At 39.5% G+C, this 27,979-nt stretch overlaps 1 protein-coding gene across 9 annotated transcripts in view; it reads right to left on the reverse strand.

Moving 5' to 3' along the window:
* LOC126336343 (trichohyalin) overlaps positions 1-27,979 on the reverse strand; it is a 415,368-nt gene that overhangs the window by 16,698 nt on the left and 370,691 nt on the right. For all 9 annotated transcript variants that reach the window (XM_049999914.1, XM_049999913.1, XM_049999908.1 and 6 more), the window contains 7 exons: positions 12,910-13,153; positions 12,607-12,774; positions 12,085-12,240; positions 11,777-11,884; positions 11,291-11,470; positions 1,458-1,574; positions 1,320-1,374 (listed from right to left, as the gene is read on the reverse strand). In XM_049999914.1, the coding sequence (XP_049855871.1) occupies positions 1,320-1,374; positions 1,458-1,574; positions 11,291-11,470; positions 11,777-11,884; positions 12,085-12,240; positions 12,607-12,774; positions 12,910-13,153 (1,028 nt within the window). The remainder of the gene's footprint in view (positions 1-1,319; positions 1,375-1,457; positions 1,575-11,290; positions 11,471-11,776; positions 11,885-12,084; positions 12,241-12,606; positions 12,775-12,909; positions 13,154-27,979) is intronic.

The following is a 27,979-nucleotide window of genomic DNA, read 5'->3' on the forward strand; positions in this document are numbered from 1 at the left end:
CTGAAAATAAGTAGATGTGAAGACCATGTCAATCTTCCAATGGGTTTACTACTGCTGTATTGATGTGGAGTTTAGTTTACTTATGTAATGATTATAACACTCATAAATTTAGAATGACTAGGACATCAGTTTTACTTTGGTTAAGGTATATGTCCCAGTAATACATTAAGATACTGCACAAGTTATTTATCCAGCTGAATAGTACACCTGATGTGCAGAAATTGTCATATGCTTGAAATGCATTCTGTGGAGCGTACAGCTAAGTAATTAAAACTTCTGTCCAACAAATTATGTGATTCTTCTTCAATCTCAAGTGAAATAGCAACACAGTTATAATATAAATACTGTGACTTGTACCAAGGCACCAAAAGATAAAAGCAGCTGAAAACTGTCCAAAATGAATTAAGTCTTCTATGTATATTCTTGTTCAAAACTAAAACCAAACATATGCTTCAATTGGCCTATATTATGCTATTCCTCCTATATTCTCATGTGAATAATGTAAAATAATATATTTTTCCTTTCAAAATACAATACAAGCAAGACACGAAATAAATTACTTACGTTCAAGCCAAGTTCACCTAAATCTGCAGGTAGACCAATTGGAGACTATAAGTGCTGAATAAGAGACCTGAAATTACTATTAATTTTACAGGCACACTAGTTTCTGCAGAGGGAGATGTTTTTGAAGGAATTTAAGGATAATTACAGTATGTAAATAATTATATTTCCACATGTTATTTGTAAATGCAATGGTAGGTACAACTGTTAGATAAAGTTGCAAACATCAAGAAATTCAAGTAACATTATTTCATTCAACCAGAAATAATGTTTTATTATTTGTTGTTGCATGTAAACTGCCCAGAGAAGACTTGAGATATCTGTTGTTGACTAGTTTGTGAAGGAATTGCAACAAAATCAAACTGCTTCAGTGTGAGTTTTACCAAAAATGCACCAAAAAAGATTGTAGATTTTGCAGAGACCACAAATTTAAATTATGATGTGTTAACTTTTACTACAGAAACAAAAACCAATAAACTAATCCATTCTAATATGATCAACATCCAATAACTGATGTCTTCAATAAGCTAAACAAAACTTTTGTACAAGAGACACTATAAAGTTTTCTGCAGGAATAAATAGGACATTTTCTTTTGGTAAAAATGGTTCTTCTTCATGCTGTGTCAACTAGGACCTTTCACCACTTTCAAGTACAGGCTATTACACTGTTGTTCCATACAATACAGTTTAGTTCTAAATTATTTGCTACCCTACAATTCTGTTAAGAAATCAGGATGGGGAAACTGGATGTTACATACCTTTGACAAATTCTTTTCTCTCCAGTGACGGTGATGACTCACGTGACTTTGGACCCTAAAACACGAATGTCCATTAGCAAACAAATATTAAAGAATTTTTTTATGATATTACCTGCTGATATTCTTCACATTTCTCACCTTAAGTCTTCTTGGCGGGGTGGGAGTTGATGGAGATTGTGCTGTTGACGCTGCTGTAGTAGCTGCTTTTTCTTTACCAGAGAAAAGATCAGGTGCTAACCTCATCAGCTCATCAACCTAAAAAAAAGCCAATATCGATCACTGTGCTACATTGTTCTAACAGGTGCTAAAATGAATGAGGATGGCTTTGCTTGGTTGCTGAGCTGCTTCTGTGTTTGAGGATATCATGCAAATCAGATAGCAGGGGGGGGGGGGGGGGGGAGGGGGAAGTGCATAGCCTCCCACACCCATTATCAATCTTATTAAAATCTTTCGTGATGTACTGGCACATCATTTAATAAGATATTAAAACAAACCAATGATTCAGTCACTGCTACATGGTTGAAACATTGTTTTATTTTAGTATTTTAGGCATTTTGTAAGCTTATGCAGCATTACACCCAGAAGGAATTTAATGAGATGTACCATACACTAAAATATTCCTGCAGTAAGAAAATAATAATGAAAGCTTATCATACCTACTTTCATTCTCACCTTCAATTTAGGGTCACATTCTGGGTAAACTCAAAAGCAGCTATCAGCACTTAAAAAAAAAAAAACATGGGGGGGGGGGGGAGAGAGAGAGAGAGAGAGAGAGAGAGAGAGAGAGAGAGAGAGAGAGAGGGGGGGGGGGGGGTATTCCTCATTCACTATCTTTCTGTATTATATTCTTTAAAATAAATGTAACAGCCAAGGAATGTAATTGCAAAAAACTGTGATATTTATGAGCATTTCACCAGACAAAACATAAACTTACACACAGCCCCCAATCAATACATTCTGTGCCAAAATCATAATTTCCACATGGGTGAAAAGTGAACTTTTTCGTGAACTATAAGCAGATCACACTGGCACTAGGCATACAACCATGAACGATTGAAATCTCAACCTGTGTTAGATTTGCTTCACCTATGGTACCTCAAGTTTATTTCTAGTGGTATTTATTTTAGTCACTGTGCTAGATTAGATGCACTTACAGCACCTCAAGTTCATTTATTTGTATACAGTATTTTGCTTTGATCACTGTGTTATATTAGATAAACTTAAGTCCATTTTTTACCTCCTTGATCACTGTGGTAGATTAACTTCCTTTACCGCACTTCACAAAAATTAATGTTGTTTCTCGTGATTAAAAAAACTGTGTGAACTGGTTTCCCACACATATCTGGTCGGCATCCTATCTGTGTACTTTTAATTCCTTCATGAGAGAATTTTAGTTCATAGGCATTTATGTGGCAACATACCTATGTAAATGCATTCTGCAAAGAATTGTGTCTGTTAACATTCCAATAAAGGAACTGTTCAGTATTTGGACATCTTTTGTTATGTTGTTACCCTGCTTTGCCCATCCACTTTACCCTCCACACCTAGCAAATAGATGGTATCCACCTCTTATGTTCAAAGAGGAACTCAATTTCCAAGATGGTGACCTCAGTGTAAACCCTCCCCCCACCCCACCCCATCAAAGTCATGCTCCATACCACTGCCAGCTGCACTGAGAGGCTGCTGACGCCACATTCCCCTACCACCCAGACAGCACTCGCCACATTGGGTTGTGGGCGTAGCACAATACAGTACTGCTGCCTGCTGCAGGTAATTGAACACAGCCCCCAGCCCCTCCCCAATCTGCAAGTGAATATGGCCATGTTTCACACTCTCCTCAGCTGCCGCTCACAGCTCACAAGGACAGCCACTGCTCCAGTGCACTTGCCCTCCTCCCACCACTCAGCTGGCCCACACCACCATCCACTTCCTGTGTTTCAACACCCACGACCCTTAGTTGCTGTTTGCTTGGGTGGAGGCAATATTCACATTACCAGTGACTTCACACAATTTGCCATAACAGTAATGCAGCTAGGGCCTCCTATGTCAACATACGACACCATCACAAGCCTGCCACAGTCCAGCAGATTTGGTGCCCTGAAAGACCAGCTGATAGCACAACTTGCAGTTTCAGAAATGCAGTGCACATCCCATGAATCCTCCACAGACATAGTGCTACTCATAACCTGCACGACTGGCTACATGAACAAGATTATCTTTATACAGGAGTGCATGCTCACCCCCCACTGTGGCATACCCACCCCACAATGTCTTCAACCACTAGTGCAGATGCCCATGCAGGTGCCCCCTCCCACACACACACCTCTGACTAGCTAGTGGGCCCAGGACATTTGGGTTGCTGGTGATCTTTGCTGGTATCATGAGCACTTCTGCACCATATGCAGGGTCTCCAATCAACAGCACCAGATGGCAGTAGACTCCCAACTTCTCTGCTATTTCTCTGTATCTATTCTTGCATGATTGTCAGCAACCCTCCTCTCCAACAGCCTACCTGCTCGATACTGCCTCTGGCTTCTACATCTATTCCTGCAAACTGTTACCCTCCTCTGACCCTCTATCTCCCTCCTCTTCATCGCTTTGAATAGCTCCCTAATAACAACCTACTGCTCCCACATTGGGTATGTCAACATCATCTGCATGGACCTTTACCATGGATGATGTTACGGACCCTATTCTTGGTGCCAACTTCATCATCCACTATTGCTTCCTCCTCAAACTAGAAAACTGCTGTATCATTAATGGCATGTCCTGCCATTCCATTCCTTGTACATACTTCACTCCATTCCATGTAGATCTTGCACTGCCACTCACTTCGTTAATAAACAAATGTCATATTCCAGCCAATTTGCTGACTTTCTCATCAAATTTCCTCTCCTCACCCACCCTTTAACAACTCCCATGGGAGGTACACCACAATGTGTTGTACAACATCGCAACAGTACTAGACCCATGGTTTTTTACTGCTCCCACTGAAGAGCAGTAAGTGAAGAGCCACATACTGTTGGTGTGCTCTGCCCTTTGAAGAGCCCATGGACCTCCCCCTTACACCCTCACTCCAACAAAAGATGGCACTTGGCACCGATGTGGTGACTTTTAGGCCCTCAATGCCAAGACGGTCTCCAACTGCTACCTAGTGCCCCTCTTGCTACAATGATGGCCTCTCTGGTGCAATCGTCTTCCACAAGGTAGATTGCTCAAAAGCATTTACTTTGATTCCAGTTGCCCATATGAATGTGAAGAAGACAGTAGTAGTCACCCCCTTAGGTCTTTTCCAAAGCGTATTTATGCCCTTCTGGCTCTGCAGTGCCGCCAAAACTTAGCAACACTTTCTGAAGAAAGTCCTGCATTGAACCCTGGGTTGTTTCATCTACCTGGGTGATACCTTCATCTACTATCTCACACATTGCTGCCAGCACTTTGAGGAGGTATTTTCCTGCCTCCAAGAGGCAGGAATTATCATCAACATCGAGAAGTGCATCTTCGGTGTTCCAGAGATCGACTTCCTTCGACAAAGGCATTAGCCGCGGGCTCTGCCCACTGGACGAGATGGTCCAAGTTGTTGCCTTATTTCCACGCCCCCACAACTTTCAAAGAATGTTGCAAGTTCCTAGGGAAGGCATCACCCCCCCCCCCCCCCCCCCCCCCCGGCCACTACAATCATGCAAGTGCAGTTTCAGCTCTCTGAGACTGCAGACATGTGTGCAAGTTACGATTGTGTGAGTGAGTGTGTGTGTGTATGTGTGTCTATTGCTGGCAAAGGCCTTAATGGCTGAAAGCTATAACTGTGTGAATTTTTTTGTTATGCCTATCACGACTCAGCATCTCTGCTATATGGTGAGTAGCAACTTTCCTTCTCTGGTATTGTTGTATTTAATTTAGTTATTGTGCTAGAGTAGCTTCACTTACGGTACCTCAAGTTCATTTGTTTGTGTTTGCATATTTCCTTGACCACTTTGTTAGATTTGACCTGCTTATCTAACTACAAGAACATTAACAATGTTTCTCATGTTGTCTAAATATATGTGTAAACTGAAGTGAAACTTCGTGGAAGTTTTGCAGGCGAGCTTCTGTGAAGTTTGGAAGGTAGGAGATGCTGGTGGAAGGAAAGATGTAAGGATAGGTCATAATTTGGCTTGGGTAGCTCAGAGCACTTGCGAACAAAAGTCAAAGGTAAAAGCTTGAGTCCTGGTCCAGCACACAGGTCTGATCTGCCATTAATTTTCAAATGTCAGAATTAATTACTCAAAGCTCTCTGCTATATCACTACATAATCATTTCACATAATGACAGCACAGATGAAGACGGAAACATTAGTTGTGAACAAATTGTCTGAAATCAACAGTCATACTGTACCTAATAGGGTATCAGAAAATGTTTTACAAAGAATTGCTTAACTTGATCACTCAACATCTTGTTATATTTTACATCATAGAGTTACACTGGATACGGATTATGGATGGAAATAAATAAAGAATAAAGTTAATAAATTGGTTTTGTGAATGTATAATGTCTACACAAACAAATAAAAAATAATTTACATCAATTAAGTTACTTGTACAGTATTCCTGAATGACAAATTTAAAGTTAGAGCTAGAATAATAGTAATGAACTAGACAATGAAATGTGAATTATTTAAGATTTTGATTGATTTATTAGAAAGGTTCTGTGTAATATCTGTTTCATAATAATAAGATTCAATTGCCTTCTCTTACAGTGTTGATAACAATCCACATCATCATTTACATCTTTACTCTGCAAACCAATGTGATATGCCTGGAATAGTGTATGTCCCACTGTACCAGTTATTAGGGTTTCCTCCTGTCCTATTCACATATGGAATGCAGGAAGAATGATTGCATACCTCTGTGTGTGCAGTAATTGTTCAGATGAGTGATATGTAAGGGATTGTAGTATATTCCTAGAGTCATCATTTAAAGCTGATTCCTGAAACTCTGTTAATGTACTTTCTTGGGATAGGTGACACTTATCCTCAAGAGTCTGCCAGTTCATTTTCTTCCATGCCTCTATGACACACTCCCAAGGATCAAACAAACCTGTGACGATTCATGGTGCCCTTTTCTGTATACGTCCAATATCTCCTGTTAGTCCTATTTGGTACAGGTCCCACACACTTAAGCAATATTATAGAACTGGTCACAAGTGATTTGTAAGAAACCTCATTTGTAGACTGATTGCATTTTCCTAACATTCTAGCAATAAAGCAAAGCCTACCACCTGCTTTATCCATGACTGAGACTATGTGATCACTCAATTTCATATCCCTACAAAGTGTTACACCCCAGTATTTGTATGAGTTGGCCAATTTCAACAGTAACTCATTGATATTATAGTAATAGGAGATGTCATTTTTTAATTTGTGAAGTACGCAAATTTAGATTTATGAACATTTAATGCAAGTTTCCAATCTTTGCACCACTTTGAAATCTTATGACCTGACAGAATATTTATGCAGCATCTATCAGATAGTATTTCACTATAGATAAATGAATCATCTGCTGAAAGCCTGAGGTTACTATTAATATCATCTGCAAGGTTTTCAATAAGAAGTCCACACTGGCTGGATAATAACATTGTGTCAGCCACTACAATTGTGTGAGTAACAGCATTTTAATGAAATTAAATTGTAAGTATAAGCCTATACAAAAATATTATGAATAAATCAATAGCTGAGAAGACATGCAACTACAGTGTATGTTATGGTGCAAAGGAAAAATAGGTACAATAAAATTTTTCAACTAAGCAGTTTAAATTCTGTTTTACAGTAATACTCATAGACGTATCTCTGGATTTTTATGAATTGTGATTTATTTGTCTCATAATGTAAATTTACTAATCAAATAGGTATGATGCAAGAGATGCATAATATGTATAACATAATTTAATTTGTATAAAAGTACATATAAAGAATGGCAGCAACAATTTAACAGTTGTGCTTTAATGGATACTATTTATAAATTATGCTCCAACTGTCAAATTATATTTCATTAACTCCTTTAGTGAGTAGCATTTCTGAAGGATAGCATCAAGTAGCTTTCTTTTGCCAATGGAGATGGCTTCATGTTTAGAATGTTCTTGCCTTCTAGTTTGCCGTAGATTCCCATATGTGGGGAGTTCGAAAATGTAATTATAAATGATGAGTGCAAGGCACAAAATAATCTTTATTCCTTGAGTTATGGAAATGGTTATCCTTAAATAATTCTAATTTACTGTACATGAATATGATAATTTTGTAGATGTACTGCTGTGATAAGGTTCACGGTTAGACATGCCAGTGATTCAACATTTCCTATGATGTGGTGTATACAATATTTGCTCATCACACACTGAAATGCTTGCTGGGTGCCTAAGACGCTGACAGATAACCAGAAGGGCCAGTGAACAAGCTTGGATCACTTAATGCACTGTGCCACAGAATGGCATGACTTTCTGAAAGGAATCATCACTGGTGATGAGTTGTGGGCATACCACTACATGCCCAAAACCAAGCAGGCCTCTTTGGAATGGAAACATGCTGGTTCCACAGTACAAAAAGAATTCAAAGTGCCTCAGTCTGCTAGGAAAGTGCATGTGACAGTGTTCTGGGATATGCATGGTGTGTTACTGGTGGCCTTTGTTGAACACATGACCACTGAGAATGATGTAGCCTACATAAAACTTTGGTTCAGTTGCATCGTGCCCTGTGTGACAAACACCACAATGTTAATGTTGATGGTGCCAAACTGCTTCATGACAATCCTCACCCCCATGCTGCTGGTTTGTTCATGAGAAAATCATTAAATTTGGGTAGATCGTAGCTGAGCGCTCACTGCATTAGCTTTGCTACACCTCGCTTCCAGTTCTTTCACTATGTTGCCATCCTGTGAGAATATGCAATACTAAGTACTTGAAACCATCCACCTGTTCTAACTTTGTTCCTCCTATTTGGCACTCAATCCGTTTATATTTTTTTCCCACTGACATTACTTTCGTTTTGGAGATGCTAATCTTCATACCATACTCCTTACATTTCTGATCTAGCTCTGAAATATTACTTTGCAAACTTTCAATCGAATCTGCCATCACAACTAAGTCATCCGCATATGCAAGACTGCTTATTTTGTGTTCACATATCTTGATCTCACCCAGGCAGTCTATTGTTTTCAACATATGATCCATAAATAATATGAAAAACAGTGGAGACAGGTTGCAGCCTTGTCTTACCCCTGAAGCTACTCTGAACCATGAACTCAATTTACTGTCAACTCTAACTGCTGCCTGACTATCCATGTAAAGACCTTTAATTGCTTGCAAAAGTTTGCCTCCTAATATATAATCTCGTAGAACAGACAATAACTTCCTCCTAGGAACCCGGTCATATGCCTTTTCTAGATCTATAAAGCAGAGATATAATTCCCTGTTCCACTCATAACACTTCTCCATTATTTGCCATAAGCTAAAGATCTGGTCCTGACAACCTGTAAGAGGCCCAAAACTCACACTGATTTTCATCCAATTTGTCCTCAACTAATACTCGCACTTTCCTTTCAACAATACCTGAGAAGATTTTACCCACAATGCTGATACCTCTGTAGTTGTAACAATCTTTTCTGTTTCCATGTTTAAAAATTGGTGTGATTACTGCTTTTGTCCAGTCTGATGGAACCTGTCCTGACTCCCAGGCCATTTCAATTATCCTGTGTAGCCATTTAAGACCTGACATTCCACTGTATTTGATGAGTTCCGACTTAATTTCATCCACCCCAGCTGCTTTTTATTGCACTGCAATCTATTGACCATTTTTTCCACTTCCTCAAATATGATCCTATTTCCATCATCATTCCTATCCCATTATACCTCGAAATCTGAAACACTGCCGATCGTATTTTCACCTACATTGAGCAACTCTTCAAAATTTTCCCTCCATCTGCCCAAGGCATCCACAGGATTCACCAGCAGTTTTCCTCACCTGTCCAAAATACTTGTCATTTCCTTCTTACCTCCATTTTGAAGACTGCTAATTACACTCCAGAATGGTTTTCCAGCAGCTTGACCCATAGTCTCCAACCTGTTTCCAAAGTCTTCCCAAGATTTCTTCTTGGATGCTGCAATTATCTGTTTGGCTTTGTTTCTTTCTTCAACATAGCTTTCTCTGTCTACCTGAGTTCTAGTATGTAGCCATTTTTATACGCCTTCTTTTTCCTTTTACAGGCTGCCTTGATTGTGTCATTCCACCAAGCTGTTTGCTTCTTCCTACTTTTACACACTACTGTTCCAACACATTCTTTAGCCACTTCTAGTACTGTGTCCTTGTACCTTGTCCATTCCTTTTCCAATGACTGTAATTGACTACATTCAACTAACTGGCACCTTTCTGAGATCGCTGTTATGTACTTGTGCCTGAATTCCTTATCCTGAAGTTTCTCCACTCTTATACTCCTACATATGGACCTGACCTCCTGCACTTTCGGCCTCACAATCCCAATTTCACTGCAGATTAAATAATGATCAGTGTCATCAAAGACTCCCCTGAATACACCTACCGAGTATATAAAGACAAATAGGACGGCGACATATATGCTGATTTACCAAAGTCTTTATTAGCAAGTTTGGCCATATGGTAGGTGCGAAATGCAATAATGTCTCTGTCAACAAAACTTTCGAATCCACCAACATTTGGTACTCCAGAACCTCCACAGACAATGGCTACAGTAAACCATCCGTTACCATGACCAAAGGAATCATTAATATCTAAACTAAAATTAAGTCGGCACCCACAGAACACAGAAGGTGCGTCCATTGAGTTTGCTACAACATCTGAAGACCCATAACCTTTTCATACCCTTCTGTTCGATTTCCAATCCTGGCATTAAAATCACCCATGAGCAGAACACTGCCCTTGTTCTTTACTCTAACAACTAAATCACTGAGTGCCTCATAAAAACTATCCATTTTATTTTGATCTGTCCCTTCACAATGCGAATATACTTACACAATCCTAATTTTCTTGCTAGACACTGTCAAATCTATCCAATCAGTCATTCATTTACATACCTTACTGCAACTACACTGGGTTCCATTTCTTTCCTGATGTAAAGCCCTACACCCCATTGTGCTATTCCTGCGTTGACTCCTGACAGGTAGACCTTGTATTCTAACAAAGAGATAGAGGGGCTGGCCAGTACTTACCTCAGCTCAGTACAGCCGATAGATAGCTGAGGTAAGTACTGGCTAGCCCCTCTATCTCTTTGTTAGTATTTGTTTCACATCTTTATATGAGATTTTCCATTAATTATTTAGACCTTGTATACTCCCACTTCCTCTTCTTTTTCACCCCTTACCCGAATGTCACTAACAGCTAAAACGTCCAGCCCCATCTTACTTGCAGCCTCTACCAGCTCTACCTTCTTCCCAGAGTAGCTCCAATTGATATTAATGGCTCCCCATCTCATTACCATTTGTTTGCCAAGTCGTATCTTAGAAGTCCCTGGTTTGTCAGTTAGAGGTGGGACTCCGTCACCTCTAAAGGTCCAAGGCATTTTGCTCTGATTGTTGTCAGCATCCTATTTAAAGTACTAGGGAAGCAGGTTGCTAGCCTTACTTTCCCCGAATCCCATTGAGTTTTACCCCTAACGGTTGAGGGATTAACCAGTGGATTTGGTAGTCTTTGTCATATGAGCACAACGGTGACCACGACTCAGAATATGTCTGAGATGCCCAGCCTAATTCCAAAGTAGCTGGTATCCTGACTGTTGGGACCACTTACTTGGCCACTCATATGTTGCCCGTGGTTCATGAACTAGGACATGACTACAGGAACCCACACCATGAACCATATGAATTTCAGTAGGGAAAAAACCACTCTACTACCAGCCTATGATAAGCAGACACAATGATGATTACAAACAAATTATTTAAAAAATATGTGAGATATAAAGAGTTTGTTATTTTACCTGTTGGATGATCATATTCACTTTACGTTCCTCATCTTGATCTGCTCTCTTCCGTGCTGAAATCACTTGTCGCATTTCTTCCCTCTCTTTTTCATATCTTTCTTTCTCTCTACGAAGTTTTTCATTTGTGGTTCTTAACTTTGCATGAGCATCTCTTAGCTCAAGTAGGTCACATTGTAACTGTAATGGCAGATATGAATAACACAGGCAAAAGTATTAATATTCTCTGTTGACCATAAAAAAACAAGTGTGCAACAATTGTTAAGAGAAGTATTCAAGCATAATTACTTAAAACCAAAGGTATTAAGTCATTTCACTAAAACAATATAAACGGCTTTAAAGTAACATATTCTGATGGCAAATTACTTTTGGCTGTCAGTATTCTGTATGCAATAATTTGTTATTAAACCAGTAGTACTGTAAATCTTTGCAATATATCCATCATTACTTCACTGCTGAACATCACAAAGATCTAGCATACCTTACCTCAGAAACTTTCTTTTTATTTTCCTCCTGTTCTTCTTCTGTTGACTTCTTCAACTGGTCTAGACGTCTCTTTGCTTCAAGACGTTCTTTATCCCTTTCTCTTTCAACCTATTATAAAACCAAAATGATGATAACTCTGTCATTTCAGTATATATCAAAATTGTAAATAATTTCAATCATATTCAAACTTCAAAGACAGTTCTGCTTTTTTCGAACTTCTAAAACACATCGCAAAACTAATATAGTTGCAAATATGGTATCATGAAACACAAACTGGAAATAGTGACTCCTATTAAAATTACACTTACTTCAAACAATGTTTGGCGCAAATCACGAGCAAGTGTTGATGTTTCTTGCAGAAGCCTGTGTTGCTCTTCTCTCTCCTTCTGCCATGCTAACTCCATGCGAGTTCGCATTCCTGCTATCTTTGTTCGACCAGTGCTCAATATCCTGTCTTCTTCTAACTGAAATAGGGGAACCATCAATTAATCAGTTGTAACAGATTAATACTTTACTGTCAGGTGCACATCATGATACCATTGGGCTGAAATGCAGCAAAACCAAAATGTTTATTTTTATTCAGTTACTTAAAGCTTGTATCCTTACACATGACTATTAGGGACAGATTAAAATTACACATAAAAGCCACAGAAATGGCATCAATAAGAAATTCATGTGCCAGCTTATGAGCCACAAAATCATGCCTCTTATTTAAGAAGGCACATCTAATAATAGATTACTTAAAAAGAAGTGTGGTTATTTTCATTAGCTTCTGTATATAAATTATATATGTGATTATTGTTACCAAACAGTGATAGACTGAAATGTACCTCATTAACTCTTGACTGCATTTCTGCCAGTTTGATTTCCCATGAAGACCGTTCTGAGACTAGCTCAGTTTTCAGCTTGGAACTCTCAAGTCTTGCTTCCGACAGTTCATCTTCCATGCAGCTGACTTGTTGCTCCAAAGATGCTATTTTATTCCGCATTTCTTCATCCTAAAGCAACAATATATAGAAGAAAAGGACTTCTAATGTCAAATAATTGTTTTATTACTATAGTTCCTATTTCGGTTAATATTACTACAGCTCTATTATATATGTTTTCTAATTTTAAACAAATAATGCTCTTACTTCATCCACATCACCATCTGCAGATTTACTGTCCTTTCTACTTTTCTGTGGCATTGCTTTCAGGTCTGCAATTGTCTTTTGAGCAGCATCTAGCATATGCCTGTAATTGTCACGTTCTCTCTTGAATCTGGTAACCTGTGCCTGTAAAGACTGTATTTCCTCTCCAATCAGTGCCATCTGATTATCGTAACGTAGTTTTAGCTGAGCTACTTCTGCTTTATGTGACTTTTCTTCTTGATACAATCTGCAAGCACCAGAAGAAATGTTTTAAAATCACAGAGGAGAGAGAGCAGGTCTCTCTGGAAGATTTCAGATGTCTACTACAGAAAGGTCAGTGTTTTTGAGCTGTAATTGCTATTCTGAAATCACAATATATTGTCACCAAATGAGTCAATTTATTTATTTAAATATTTAGACGCGAGTAACATTCCTTAAAGAATGTTCAGTTAAATTAATTCTAGCAATCAAATGGAAGTTCTGTGGTTAAAGATTAGGAAGATGTCATTTTGGAGTTCACTTATACTGTCAAAATCTCAATGCATACTCAAAACAGCCAGACTAGAATATACAGAAAATCAAAGCATTTCAAAATTTTTAGACTTCAGCACACAACAAATACTAACATAGTATTCTAAGTTTGTGAAGCAGCATTACAGAAAATATAAAGCATCGTAAACAGAAATAAATCAGTCTTTCTTTCAAAGATGTCTGTGGTTTCTACAGTCATTTTAGTTTAATTTCAAACATACAATATATTTCTGATAAAGCAAAATATATGGGGGCTAAGTCCAGGTTACACAATGCAAATAAACAAAACAGAAGCAAGGTATACAGTTCTGTTTCAGTTTAATAAAAGTAATCAGAAAATATTCAGCTGACTGTTAAAACAAATGGTCTGCAAGCTTAGAAAAAAATCTGTTTTAGGATGATATATCTTTCCTGAAGATCAGAGTGGTTGTTCAAGACATCTTGACAGAATTGTTGGAAAGGAAAACTCTTACTGAGAAAGATACAATATTACCAAAGGGGAACTATGCAATCAGGGTATCTGAAATAATCAATAACTTGTGTGTACTTGACAAATTGTAGAGCTTTTGTAGCCTTGGGTAGGAAGAAGACTCAAGAATATCGTATCTGAAGAACAGGAAATAGTATGAAACAGCAAAAAATTAAAAATACATAGGCCTACATTTTCTCCACACATTTTCTAACCAATTTATAAACAACATAATGTCAGATGAAAATAAATGAAAATATTACATGTACATACCTGATGGTTTTAACAAGATCAAAAATTTTGAGAATCTTCATGGAGCAGTAGAATATTCTTGGTGGAATAATAAAATATTTATAAGAAGAGAGGGTAATGTAGCTGAACATGGATTGTTGTGACATACTTTAAAAAAAGCTTGGGTACCTGCTCAATATAGACTTTTCATTATTTTTGAGAACTAAACAAGATTCCAGATCTCACTTTGAGCTCTTCAACAATCTCAGAATTCTTACAGTCATTTCCCCATGCATTGACTCCTTAATGGTATAAGTACGCAGTGATGATTTTCACTTTCAAGTGCACTGCAATTTTCCAACCACAACACAACTCACAACAATAATTTGTATTTCTTTCAGATTTACTGCCATTTTCCTACCACAACACAAGACACAACAATAATTTCCATTTCTAAACTTCATAGTCTGGTTTTGCATTTTGGTGTAAAAATTTTAATGTGTTACTTGCAGTCATTAGGCAAGAAACTGAAAATTAAAATCATATCATATTGGCCAGTTATTCTAAACATGAAGTGGACTATACAGTGTTGAAAATCAAAATTGCAAATAGCCCAATTTACTTACAACAGATACATACCTTTTTTTCTTTGACCACTACCATTGTATTTATGTAGATATTAAGCATGTGGTAGTAGATAAAAAGCAGCTACTTTGTATAACTGCCAGCTTTCTTACTAAATGCTGTAGGGAAGTTCTAGTGAAATGTAAAAACTTGTGGGTTATAGAAAAACACTCACTGAAAACCTGATGCATTGAGTCATCTATAGGCATACACAAAAGGAAAGATAACTTGCTAGCTTTCGGAATAACCATTTTTCAATTTGCTATCTTTCAGAGTAATAATTTATCAAACTAGATTAAAAAACACACACATTCACATGCACACATACCCCCACCTGTGCCCCTACATGGTACCAGCTGGATGCATGTTGTCAGTGTTGCATTTTGACAGGTGGACTAAGTTGTTGTGGGGATTGTGTCAGGTGAGATGGGTAGAGGGAGAGAGGAGTGGCAGGCACAGAGAGGGATTGGGGGTGGGTGGCTAGCAGCTTGTTGGAGGGAGACCCTGATGAAGGATATCAGCTGACATCCTTTCCACACCAGAAAATCCCTCCCCTACAGCCTAGCTATCCATGGAGGCAGGGAGAGTGATTGGGGATGGGTGGCTAATAGCTTGGAGGGAGACCCTGATGAAGGATATCAGCTGCCATTTGTTCCATACAGCCACCCAAGGATGACATAGCTTCATTGGCGAGAACTCCCTTGCCCACTATGCTGAAGGTCCCTCAGGGGCACTAACCCCCCCCCCCCCCTCCCGCCCAGGAAATCTAGTCTACAAACAGATTTCCAGGCACACATTCCCAATCCTCCCACCACATCCAAGAATTAGCTACAAAGGAGAGCCCCCTTGTCACCCAACATCACCCTCCACTGGAACAACTGAACTGAACCCTTTGTCAGGGCTTTGATTATGTCTCATCATGCCCTGAAGCGAGGGACATCCTACCAAAGATCATTCCCACCCATCCTACAATGATGCCCCAACTTCAACATTATCCTAGTCAATCTCTATGCCATTCCCACTCCCATGTCCTTGACACAGGGATTATATCCCTGTGGTAGACTGGTGTGTAAGACCTGCCCAATCCACCCACCCAACACTTGCTACTCCAGTCCTGTAATTGGTTTATCCTACCCCATCTGAGGTCAGTCCACCTGTGAAAGCAGCCATGCCATGTACCAACTCTGCTGCAAACACTGAGTAGCTTATTATATTCGTATGACTATCAGCCAGTTGTGCAGCAGGATTGAACAGCTGCTGCCAAACTGTTACCAAGTAGAAAGCTGACCAACCAGTGGCAAGCATGCAGCTGAGCATCACATGCTGAATTTCAACAGCTGCTTTGAAACCTGGGCCATCTGGATCCTTCCCTCCACCACCAGATTTTCTGAACCATGTAGATGGGAGTAATCTTTGCAACACATCCTTCACTTCCATAGCTGTCCTGGCCTGTCTCTGGTAACCAACTCAACAGTTACCACTTCTTCCATCCTGTCACTGCCTCCCAGTTCTACCCCATATTTCCTTCAGCTTGCAATGCCCTCCACCAGCTCCAACAACTATACATCACTTGTCTAGCCCATGCACCTGCCACCCCTCCAACCCATATTTATAGCCAGCAGACTGACTGCCCCCCTTCGAGCTGCTAGCCACCCATCTGCAATTCCTCTCCCTGCCTCGCACCTCTCTCTCCCTCCACCCACTCCACTTGACACAACCCCCACCACAACCTAATCCACCTGCTGAAATGCAGCACTGTTGCTGTTCACCCAGCTGGCACCATGTAGGATCGTAGGTCTGTGATATGTGTGTGTGTGTGTGTTTTTTTCACTAGCTCAACAAACAAATACTCTGAAAGCTAGCAAGTTATCTTTCTTTCAGTGTGTGCCTGTTGATAACTCAACACTCCTGCTTTTCGGTGAGTGGTCTCCTTTAATTCAAAATTACTAATTTTACTGTGCTGATTTACAGCCCTTACAAGCAAAAAAGGAGTGCAGCAGATTAATTAAAGTTAACTGTTAATACAGCCTACAAAATTAGATTCAGACAGCTACTTCTCTCTGGTAATGTATACCTTGACTCTTTCCACCTTCGTGAAGGTTCTCCTTCATGATGGGATCTGAAGAACATAATTTATGAATGAATGAACTGACCAGAACACACACACACACACACACACACACACACACAGACACACACACACTGCTGAAGTTGCATTGAGTCAGACCAAGATTTTGTCATCCCAAGCCCTAGACAATAACACCTAAAGTACAAAATACTAATCCCAGCTTTTGGAACTTATATGTTCTTCCCTCAGAGAGGAAAGAGGTATTAGTTGGCAAAGGTTGGAAGCAAGGGCAGGTCACTCAGACCGTAGATTGTGAAAGTCCCATCTGTGAGTGACCTACAGTAGGAAATGGCCCATTTTCTTTTCAAAGGAAACATCTCTGCAATTCATTAAGTGAACTAGGGGACTACTGAAGATCTAATTTGGATGGCGAAAGGAGATCTCAGTCATGCTTCTCAAAAATGCAAATCAAGTGTCTTAACCACCGCAAAATGCTATCCCAAGTCCTTAAAACATATATTCAGCTGGGAGAACATCCAAAAGATGATACTATTAAGAACAAAGAGAAACAATTTGCAACTAAACTAACATCCATTCCCTGAAACCCCTTTTTATGGCGTGTGTGTGTGTGTGTGTGTGTGTGTGTTCTGATTTTTCCATTACACTCTGTAGTGAGAGGTACATGAGTATACATAATATATCACTTGACTCTCTTGGAATGAATGCTCTTGGAATGTTTACAGTGAGGTGCACAGAATTTAATTTGTGGTGTTTGATATGTATCTGTGTGACACGGTCATGACCCTGCAATGAAACACAACACCCTTCTTTGGATCTTCTATAACCTCTTTATTAACCTACATGATGTAGAATCCAAGACCAATGAGCATTACTCAAGTATTTGTCAAAAAGGGTTTGTAAGCTAACTCCTTCATACGTGAACTACATTTACAGGTACTCCTAGATATTTTACAGTTGTTATGATTTTCAGTGATTTATCATCAACTATGAAATCAAACAAAAATTGATTTCTCTGCCAATTTATGTGTAATATGTCACATTTATTTGTGTTGAGGGTAAATGGCCAATCCTTGTATCAAGAGTCAATCCTCTGCTGGTCTTCCTGCTTTTCACTATTTCCTGGAGTTGCAACTTTCCTATACACAACAGTATTATCTGCGAACAGCTTCATAGAGGTTCCAACATTATCCACCAAATGACGTACACGCACTATGAAAAACTGATATCCACTGGGGTTATGGCTGAAGTTATTTTTACATCCAGAGATTTCACGTTCTTAAGAACAAGGTCTTGAGTTTTGTCTGCTAGAAAGTTCTGAATTCAGTCACAAAGCTGGTCCAGTATTCTGTAAACTCACACTTTGTTCACCAGATGAAAGTGCTTTCTGGAGTGTTTTGCAACTAATATCATTTGTAGATTGATTGCACTTTCCCAGTATCCTATCTGTGAACCAAAGTCTACCACCTGTTTTACCCATTATTTAGCATATGTGATTACTCCATTTAAAAATATTATGAGAAGGAAAGTTGCCACTCATCAAATAGTGAAGATGTTGAGTTATAGATAGGCACAACAAAAAGACTCTCACAATTAAAGCTTTCGGCCATTAAGGCCTTTGTCAACAACACACACACACACACACACACACACACTCTCTCTCTCTCTCTCTCTCTCTCTCTCTCTCTCTCTCTCTCTCTCTCTCTCTCTCTCTCTCTCTTACGCAAACACATTCATATGAACTGGCAGTGTGGTTTCAGTAGCCCGAGACTGCAGTCATGTGTGTGAGCTGCGTTTGCATGAGTGAGTGAATGAGTGTGTGTGTGTGTGTGGGGGGGGGGGGGTCACATGCGCGTATGTGTGTCTATTGTTGACGAAGGCCTTAATGGCTGAAAGCTTTAATTGTTAAAGTGTTTTTGTTGTGCCTATATGTGACTCAGTATCTCTGCTATACGGTCAGTGGCAGCTTTCCTTCTCATAATATTGTTATGTTCCATCCAGGATTTCCCACTGTTCGATTATTCCATTTTATATTCTACAAATTGTTACATCCAAGCATTTGTGTGAGCTGACTGATCCCTACTGTCCCACTCATATATAGGATACTACATTCTTATTGTTTGTGAAGAACACAATTTCTAGATCCCTTGTGCTACAACAATTTTAAGTTCCCTAGATTATCCTCAAAGAAAGAGATTTACTTTTGTAATAAGATAGAAACTTGGAATAATACTGATTCTCCGAAGCTAACATTGATGCACAAACTTTTATTTTGACATAGGTACGATTACTACAAAATTCAAAAGTAAATGAAATTTACCACAAACATACATGATATTGCAGTTATAACATGCAGAACACAATATGACAGTTATATTACATACAAACACATATGTAGAAGAAACTAGTCAGCAGAAAAAGGTGGAAATTTTGCACCAATTACGTAAGTACCTACACTTCAATTAGGGAGAAGCAATTATCCAGTCCTCATATTGCTGCTGAATTTTTTTTGATTTGGCAATTGTAATTCTTAACCATCAGCTTAACAGAAAATACATTTGGGCACAACAGTCATAAAATTCACAAAAATATATCTTTATTCACATACACATAGAGAGAAACTGGAGGGAAATAATTTTTTCAGTCAGAAGACTGTTGCCAAAATTTTATAAAGTTGTATTGTAATTCACATCTGTTGATATAGTATAATTACATTCTTTATAGCATTCAGTGTTAAAAAATACACAATATACCATGCCAGACACATGTGTTCGACACAATCAGTGAAAGATAATAGGAAAGCAATACAAATGGTACACTGAAACTATAAATAAAATGTTTGAAGAAAATTTTGCTGACACACACATAATCTCACTTGTACTCAAGGAAAATACAGTAAGTTAGCTTCAATATGCAAATACATGTGCAAAAACACAAATATTTTGCATGTAGATGGATTCACAGCACCTTCTATGTCAGCCTGCCAAAGATGAACACTGTAGCATCATTTAATGCCACTAAAACCAGCAAAACCCATGAAACACGTTTTCTGCATGAGACCGCTAACAGTGCAAGTGCTTCCTCACAATTTCTTTGAAATATTCTGCTACTGCAGCTTCTGAGGTAGGTGGTCTATAAAGATTTCTGATCACCATATTTAATATACATTTAATGCCTACCTTCATCGCCTTCATCGCAATGAACATAATCAATTTTTGACAATATGACATAATTGGACAGATAAAAAAATCTACTCACCAAGCGGCAGCAGCAGAATACACACATAAAAAAAGGTTTTACAAATGCAATATTTTGGAGCGAGTGGCTTCTCCTTCCAGCAGAAGGGTTGAAGGGGAAGGAAGAAGGGTGAAGGAAAAGGACTGGAGAGGTTTAGGAAAAGGGTTAGAGTTGGAAAAAGTTATCCAGAACACCCGGTCATATGAGACTTACCGCATGGGATGAGAATAAAAGACTGATTATTGGTAGCTGCACAGAATGAGATTTGAAAACCAGAGAAATTAAAGGTGAAAGAAAAAGTAATATGCAAGACAGAGATTACTGCTACAACATTGTGCATGAGTTAATAAGAATGAAAGGAAAGTGCATTGTATGTAACCGACAGGGCAGTGGGGCAGCGAAAAATAGACTGGTCAGAAAATGAAAGATAAAAAGTAAACTAAAACAGAGTGAAAAAAGGAGTAGTTACTCTCAAGACCCACCCAACTAGCTTCACAGTCTATCACATTTCTTTCCGAGTGGGAAGGCGTGCCAGTCTCCGGCGTGAATACGACCAGCGGATTAGTGTCAAGATCCGGTGTGCCGGCCAGCCTGTGGGTGGTTTTTAAGGCGGTTTTTCATCTGCCTTGGTGAATGCGGGCTATTTTCCCTTATTCCACCTCAGTTACACTATCTCGGCGATTGCTGCGCAAACAGTCCCCACATATGCGGTCACCATAATCACTCTACCATGCAAACTTTTGGGGTTACACTTATCTGGTATGAGACATTCCTGTGAGGAGGCTGCTGGTAGCCGAACTGCATAATAAAATGGGTTTGGTGTGGGGCAGCTGTGGCCTGTTGTGGGGTTGTGAACCACTGAGGGCTACAGTGGAATGAAGCCTCTCCATCATTTCTAGGTCTGCAGCTTAATACACACAATATACACAGAATAATCTGAAGAAATGTTGAGACAGAAGAAATTACCATAAATTAAGGCCAGCCAGGTGGCAAGAACCAAGGACATGTCGCAGCGTAATTCCCACGTGCGGAGTTCTGAGAAACTGGTGTCTGGGGGAAGAATCCAGATGGCGCGTCTGGTGAAACAAGCACCGATGTCACAACTGTCATGTTGCAGAGTACGCTCTGCAACAGAATACTGTGTGTTGCTAGCCTACTCCCTCCACCTATGCCCATTCCTCCTAACTGATAACTTGTTGGTAGTCATGGCAATTTAAAAGGCTGAATAATGTTTATGTGGCAGCTGATATATGCTGTGTCATTTCACAGGGCACTCTCCCTTTGGTAGTATATGTTTTGCCTGTTACAGGGCTGGTATAGGTTGTAGTAGGAGGATGCATAGGGCAAGTTGTGCAGCAGGGATGGTCACAGGGGTAGGAGCCATAGGGCAGGGAGATTGGGAGGGCAATGAAAAGCTATTCTAGGTGTGGTGGGCAAAATGTCAGACAGAATGGATCTCATTTCAGGGCATGATATTAGGAAGTCATGGCTTTGTCGAAGTAGCTGATTAATACATTCAAGACCAGGATAATATTGAGTGATAAGTGATGAGCTCTGAACTTGTTTTTAGGGGGGATAAGGCAGCTGGGGTAATTATGTCCAGTGAAGGCTGAGGTGAGAATGGTTGTGTAATGTTGTGAGGAGTCTGCATCTGAACAAATACGTTTGCCTTGAATGTCAATACTGTGTGGGAGGGAAAGTTTGATGTGGAAAGGATGGCAATTGTCAAAATGTGACCACTGTTGTTTGTTAGTAGGTTTAATGTGGACAGAAGTGTTTTACTGACCTTCAGTGAGCATGATATCAACATCAAGGAGACTGGCACAGGATTCAGAATAGGACCATGTGAAATTTAATTGGGTGAAGGTATTTAGAGATTCCAGGAATTTTACAAGGTCAGCCTCACTGTTGTGTTCATATGGCAAAGATGTCATCAAAGTATCCGAACCAACCTCTTGTCAGTCTTTGTTATCATCTGGCTTTTTTAAACTGTCATTTGTTTTCTACCTTATGTACTAGTCCATTTGTTTATTTATCTGGCACATAGACAGGTCCATTGTTATTTACAAATTTACATATAACAATTCCATTGTTATTTACGAATTTGCATATAACAATTACTTTACATTTCACTACACTGCAGGGCCTTCTCCCAATCATCTTTCACCAAATTATTTGCAAATTTGACAGCTATTTTCTTTCGCAACCTCCACTTACCTTGTTTATAAATGATTCCTTCATGGTTTTGTATGTTTGTTTTTACCAAACCACTCTGATCAGCTTTTACTGCTGTCTCCTACATTACTTTATTTGCCAAGCAAAGTAATCTACATTTCTCCTATGACTGTCTGTTTCTGATTGCCCGGTTTTTAAAATTTTGTCTCATTTTGTGACTTTCTCCATAGTTTTTTCCCCCCAATGACTTTTTCATACCATATAAGCCACTTTTCTGGCAAGAAGTTCTTGGCTACTCATTACCTCTTCTTAACGATTGACTGTTCTCACCATTTTGGTACGAATTTTTCTGACTTTTCTGAATTTTTTCCTTGCTTTTCTTCTGTTTTTCTATCTTTTTCCATCCTATGCTTCTCTTTTTCCACCATTTCTACACTCCAAACCATCCTCTTTTGCCATGATGAATCCCATCACATATTGCATCCATTCTTTTCAATAACATCCTAAAACCTAGTGATCCCTTGGAGTTGCTCCCAAAGCGCAAACACTGAAAGTCCCTGTTTCTGGATGTAATCTTACTCTACAGCAGGCTTTTTCACAGTTTCAACTACAGCAGTCTCTTGCACTTACCTGGCTAATCTGTGAATATATGCATCATCTGCCAATTTCCACTCCACTAGACTTTTCTGCTTCTACAAAAACCCACAGTTAGTTATTTGCCCCCCCCCCCCTCCCCCCACGTTTCCTTGGATGGTATCATCCACTAAACCAACTTCACACTGCAACAACATGCCAGACTTCACCTCAAAAAGCTATCTCATCTCCTCCTAATCTACCACAACAGTGGTGTTACCCTTCCTGCCCCTCTGCAGCTCCCTAAACAGCCACACCATCAACCACCACCCCTCCCCTGCAAAGCAAGTTTAGCCAACCTCCTTAACATCCTACAGGCTTCACCACTGCCTCCAAGACCAATAGTAACTCATAATCACAAGAACCAGTCGCAACAGTACAGTGTTCTCAGCCTCTTGTCTAAAGTGCTCTTCCCTCCTTAATTAATTATCTGTATTATCCAAGCTTCTCTTTCAGACCTAAACCTGCATTTAATCATGCTGCTTTGGTGAAGGACCTACTTTCCTTCACACGTAACCTCAGCTGGAAATATCACTTTGCAATCCAATCCCAAAACCTTTCCATAGCAAACCTGACAGTGACCCCTGCCCTGAATATTTCCTACCACGATCCCAACTTGATCCACCACCACTACATCAAAATCATCCCTTACAATCCTTCCAAGGATTCCTCACATCTAGCATTGCTTCACAACTCTTCCTCAGGTCTTTAAAACTTGACCCTAACCTGTCCTCTGCAGAACTCCAAGCTCCGCGTTCCCTAAAAGATGATGAATCCATCATTATCCTTCCAGTAGGCAAAGGATCTATCACTGTGGTACTTGACTGACAGGAGTATGTTGCTGATGCCAGCTGTCTGATACCTCTACAAACAGCATCTGCCATCAAGTGCCCATCACTGTGATTCAATCTGACCTGCAGTTTCTCCTTAAAACCTCAGGCCCCTTACAAGGACTAACACCTCAGTCCATAGCACTTTCTATCTTATCCAAATCATGCAGCCCCACCTTTTACCTTCTTGTAACATTCACAAATCTAATCATTTGGCCCTCCTACTGTTGCTGGCTTCAAAGCACCCACCAAACTTATATGGCCAAGGGAACCAGGATGGCTCTTTCCTATGCCAACCTTTTCATCGGTTGCTTGGAAGGGGCTTTCCTGGGACCCGTAAGCCTTCAGCCCCTGGTTTCGTTTAGATACATTGATGACATCTTTGCCCTATGGACTCAACAGTGAGGCTGACCTGTTAAAATTCCTGGAATCTCTAATTACCTTCACCCAATTAAATTTAATATGTTCCTATTCTGAATCACATGCTACTTCCCTTGATGTTGACCTCATTCTCACTGAAGGCCAGCTAAACACTTCTGTCCACATGAAACCTACTAACGAACGACAGCACTTACATTCTGACAGCTGCCATCCTGTCCGTCTCAAACATTTCCTCCCACACAGCCTTCTCATTTGAGGCAAAAGTATTTGTTCGATGCAGCCTCTTTACAGTAATACACCACCATTCTCACCTCGGCTGTCACTGGACATAATTACTCCACCAGCCTAGTTCAAAAACAGACTTCCCGGGCTGTCGCATCCAATCCCGTTTCTGCTGATGCCTCCAAAAAACAACTTCAGAGGACACCACTTGTCACTCTGTGTTATCCTGGTCTTGAATGTATAAATCAGCTACTTCAACAAGACCATGACTTCCTAACATCATGCCCTGAAATGAGAGCCATTCTCTCTGAGATTTTGCCCACCACACCTAGAATAGCTTTTCATCGCCCTCCCAATCTCCGCAATGTCCTTGTGAGACCCTATCTCCTCTGCACCCATCTCCGTACCCTGCGGCTCCTACGTCTTTGACCATCCCTGCTGCACAACTTGCCCTATGCGTCCTTCTACCACCACTTATACCAGCCCTGTAACTGGCAAAACATACACTACCAAAGGGAGAGTGCCCTGTGAAATGACACGTCATATACCAGCTGTTATGTAAATACTGTTCGGCCTTTTACATCGGCATGACCACCATGAAGCTATCAATTAGGAGGAATGGGAATAGACAAAGGGTATATACTGGCGACACACAATATCCTGTTGCAGAGCATGCACAATCTGGATTCTTCCCCCAGACACCACTTTCTCAGAACTCTGCAAGCGGGAACTACGCTACAACATGTCCTTGGTTCTTGCAACTCAGCTGACCTTAATTTACATGAATTTCTTCCGTCTCAGCATTTCTTCATACTAACTACTCCTTTCTTCATTCCATTTCAGTTTTCTACAGCTTATTTTCTGACCTGTGTATTATTGGCCATCCTCCTGCCACCTCTCTTAAATACAATGCACTTAGCTTTTCGCTCTTATTAACTCATGCACAATCTTTTAGCAGTAATCTCTGACTTGAATATTACCCTGTCTTTCACGTTTAAGCTCTCTGGTTTTCAAATCTCATCCTGTGTAGTCTCCAAAGATCAGTCTTTCCTTCTCTTCCCATCCAGTAAATCTCCCCTGACCTGAGTTTCTGGGTGACTTTTCTGAACTCTAACCATGTTCCAAAATGTCTCCAGTCCTTTTCTTTGACCCCTCTTCCTTCAGCTTTAACCCTTCTGCCAGAGGAAGGAGCACTGTCTCTCCAACCTACTACACTACATTGTACCTTCATGTAGGATGTAACATTCAGATTTTGTAATATTGCTAAGTTATTTACTGGAATAAGTATGCCACCATCATCGGAGTTTAGCCTATGTTGACACATATCCCCACTGTAATCCAAAGGTTAACTGCTATTCACTTCTTTCTGTTTCTATTACTATGTGGACATTTTCACCATTGATATGTGAGACCAAGTCTGGGACATTAACATGGATGCTCCTGTCTTACTGCATTTAATATCATATCAAGATTTTCTCTTTCTTATCTGTAAGGACAAATGTGCTTTTCTGTGATTAATGTGGCTTGCTTCCCTCTTTCTAGAGTTACAGTATCTAATTCATCATTGAGAACATAGAGGATTCCCCACTCTAAAAAAAGCCCCATCTGCATATCAAACACACTCTACTATTTGATCAGTTAGTGCAATATTAATAACCATTGACAAAGATGTGTGGAACATTTGCTCCCAAATCATGCCACACAAACTGGCTGAAAGAAAGAAGGCAACATGACTGGTAATTGATGGATAATTACAAGACTCATGCGATCAAGAACCATCTTTCAACAGACTGTCAACACAAGGGTGAGACCTGCTGATATCAGCTTGACATAGAATATGATCATTAACAATTATCACTGTTCTACAAAGCTCTGTATGACACATTTCAAAAAATGCCCACTGTTCTTTACCATCAGTGCCTCGGTCATTTCAAAACAAGCATTCACTGCTATTTTCCAGAAGTCTTACAAATATTACTTTGAAGTAGAATAAAGGCACTCAGCATCTTCTACTTATTTTGCATGATGAAATTCACTATATATTTTAGATTTATCGGCATCTACATACATAGTCTGCAAAGTGCTTGGCAGAGTGTACTTAGAATTGTACTACATGTTGACAGTTTCTTCCTGTACCAATTGCATAAGGAGCACAGGAAGAATAAGTGCTTAAATGCCTCTGGTCTCTGCAAGAACAAAATACAGGGGGCTGAAGTATATTTCTAGATTCTTCGTTTCAATCAGGTTCTTGAAACTCTGCAAGTAAGATTTTGTTAGATAACTGACATCATTATCTTCAAGTGTCTGTCAATTATGGTTTTTCAGCATTTCTGTGATGTTATCATTGAGTCAAACAAACCTGTGTCAATTCATACTATCCTTCTTTGCGTATGTTCAGTATCTCCTGTCAGTACCATACATTTGAGCTGTATTCTAATATGGGGCACACAAGTGTTTTGTAAGCAATCTCCTGCATTTTCTCAGGATACTGCCAGTCAACTGAAGTCTACCGTCTACTTTACCTATAGTGAAGCCTTTGTGTTCATTCTATTCCATACCCATACAAATTGTTACAATCAGATATTTGTATGAGTTGACTGATTCCAATTGTGATCAGTAATATTGTAATCATAGGTCACGTCTTTTCTACATATTGTGAAGTAACCCTTCCACTACATTGAAATCTTATTGAGATCTGACTGAATATTGTTGCAAATTTTTCACACAGAACTTCGTTACAGATAACTGTGTCATATGCATGAAAACTGCATTACCTGCACAAAGTCTGAGTTTATTTTTGCTATTGTCTGCCAGCTAATTGATATACAAAATGAAGAGCAAGGGTCCGAATACACTCTCCTTATGCATGTTTGAAGTTACACCTGCTTCTGCTGTGACTCTCCATGCTAAATAACATACTGCATCATGCGTACCAAGGAACCCTCAATTCAGTCTCAAATTTTGTTTGCTACTCTACATGATTGAAATTTTGTTAATAAACATGGGACCAAGTCAAATACTTTTTGTAATTCAATAAATATTACATCCACTTGATTCCCTTGATCCACGACTTTTACAATGTTATGTGAGAAATGGGCGAATCAGGTTTCAGATGACCAGTGTTTCTGGAATCAATGCTGGGTGGTTTGTAGGAGGTCATGTTCAATATACCTTGTTACCTTTGAGCTCAAAATGATTCTGCAACACATGGCCCTCAATGAGATGGGATGATGGTTTTGTGACCCACTTATGCTACCCATTTTATAGACAGGTGTGACTTGTACTTCCCATCAACAACTGACAACTGTTTTTTGTTCAAGGCATCTGTATTACATTATGTTTGAAATGGAAACTAACTCAGCTGCAAGTTCTGTGAACAATCTGACTGGAATTCCAATGGTAGTCCAAGCTTTCTTTAATTTTAATGATTTCACTTTTTCCACAACCATTGACACTAATACCTACATCACTCATCTTTGTTGGGGCACAAGAATTAGACTGAGGCAGAGCTTCTGTATCTCCCTTTGTAAATGAACATTTTAAAATGGAGTTCAACAGTTCTAAATATGGTTTGCTGCCTTCAGGTTTGGTTCCTATGTCATCCATGATCATCTAGACACTAACCTGAAGCCTTCATAATTATTTGTTCCACAC

The sequence above is a fragment of the Schistocerca gregaria genome, chromosome 2 (genome assembly GCF_023897955.1).
Source record: "Schistocerca gregaria isolate iqSchGreg1 chromosome 2, iqSchGreg1.2, whole genome shotgun sequence".
In the NCBI taxonomy this organism is placed as follows: domain Eukaryota; kingdom Metazoa; phylum Arthropoda; class Insecta; order Orthoptera; family Acrididae; genus Schistocerca; species Schistocerca gregaria.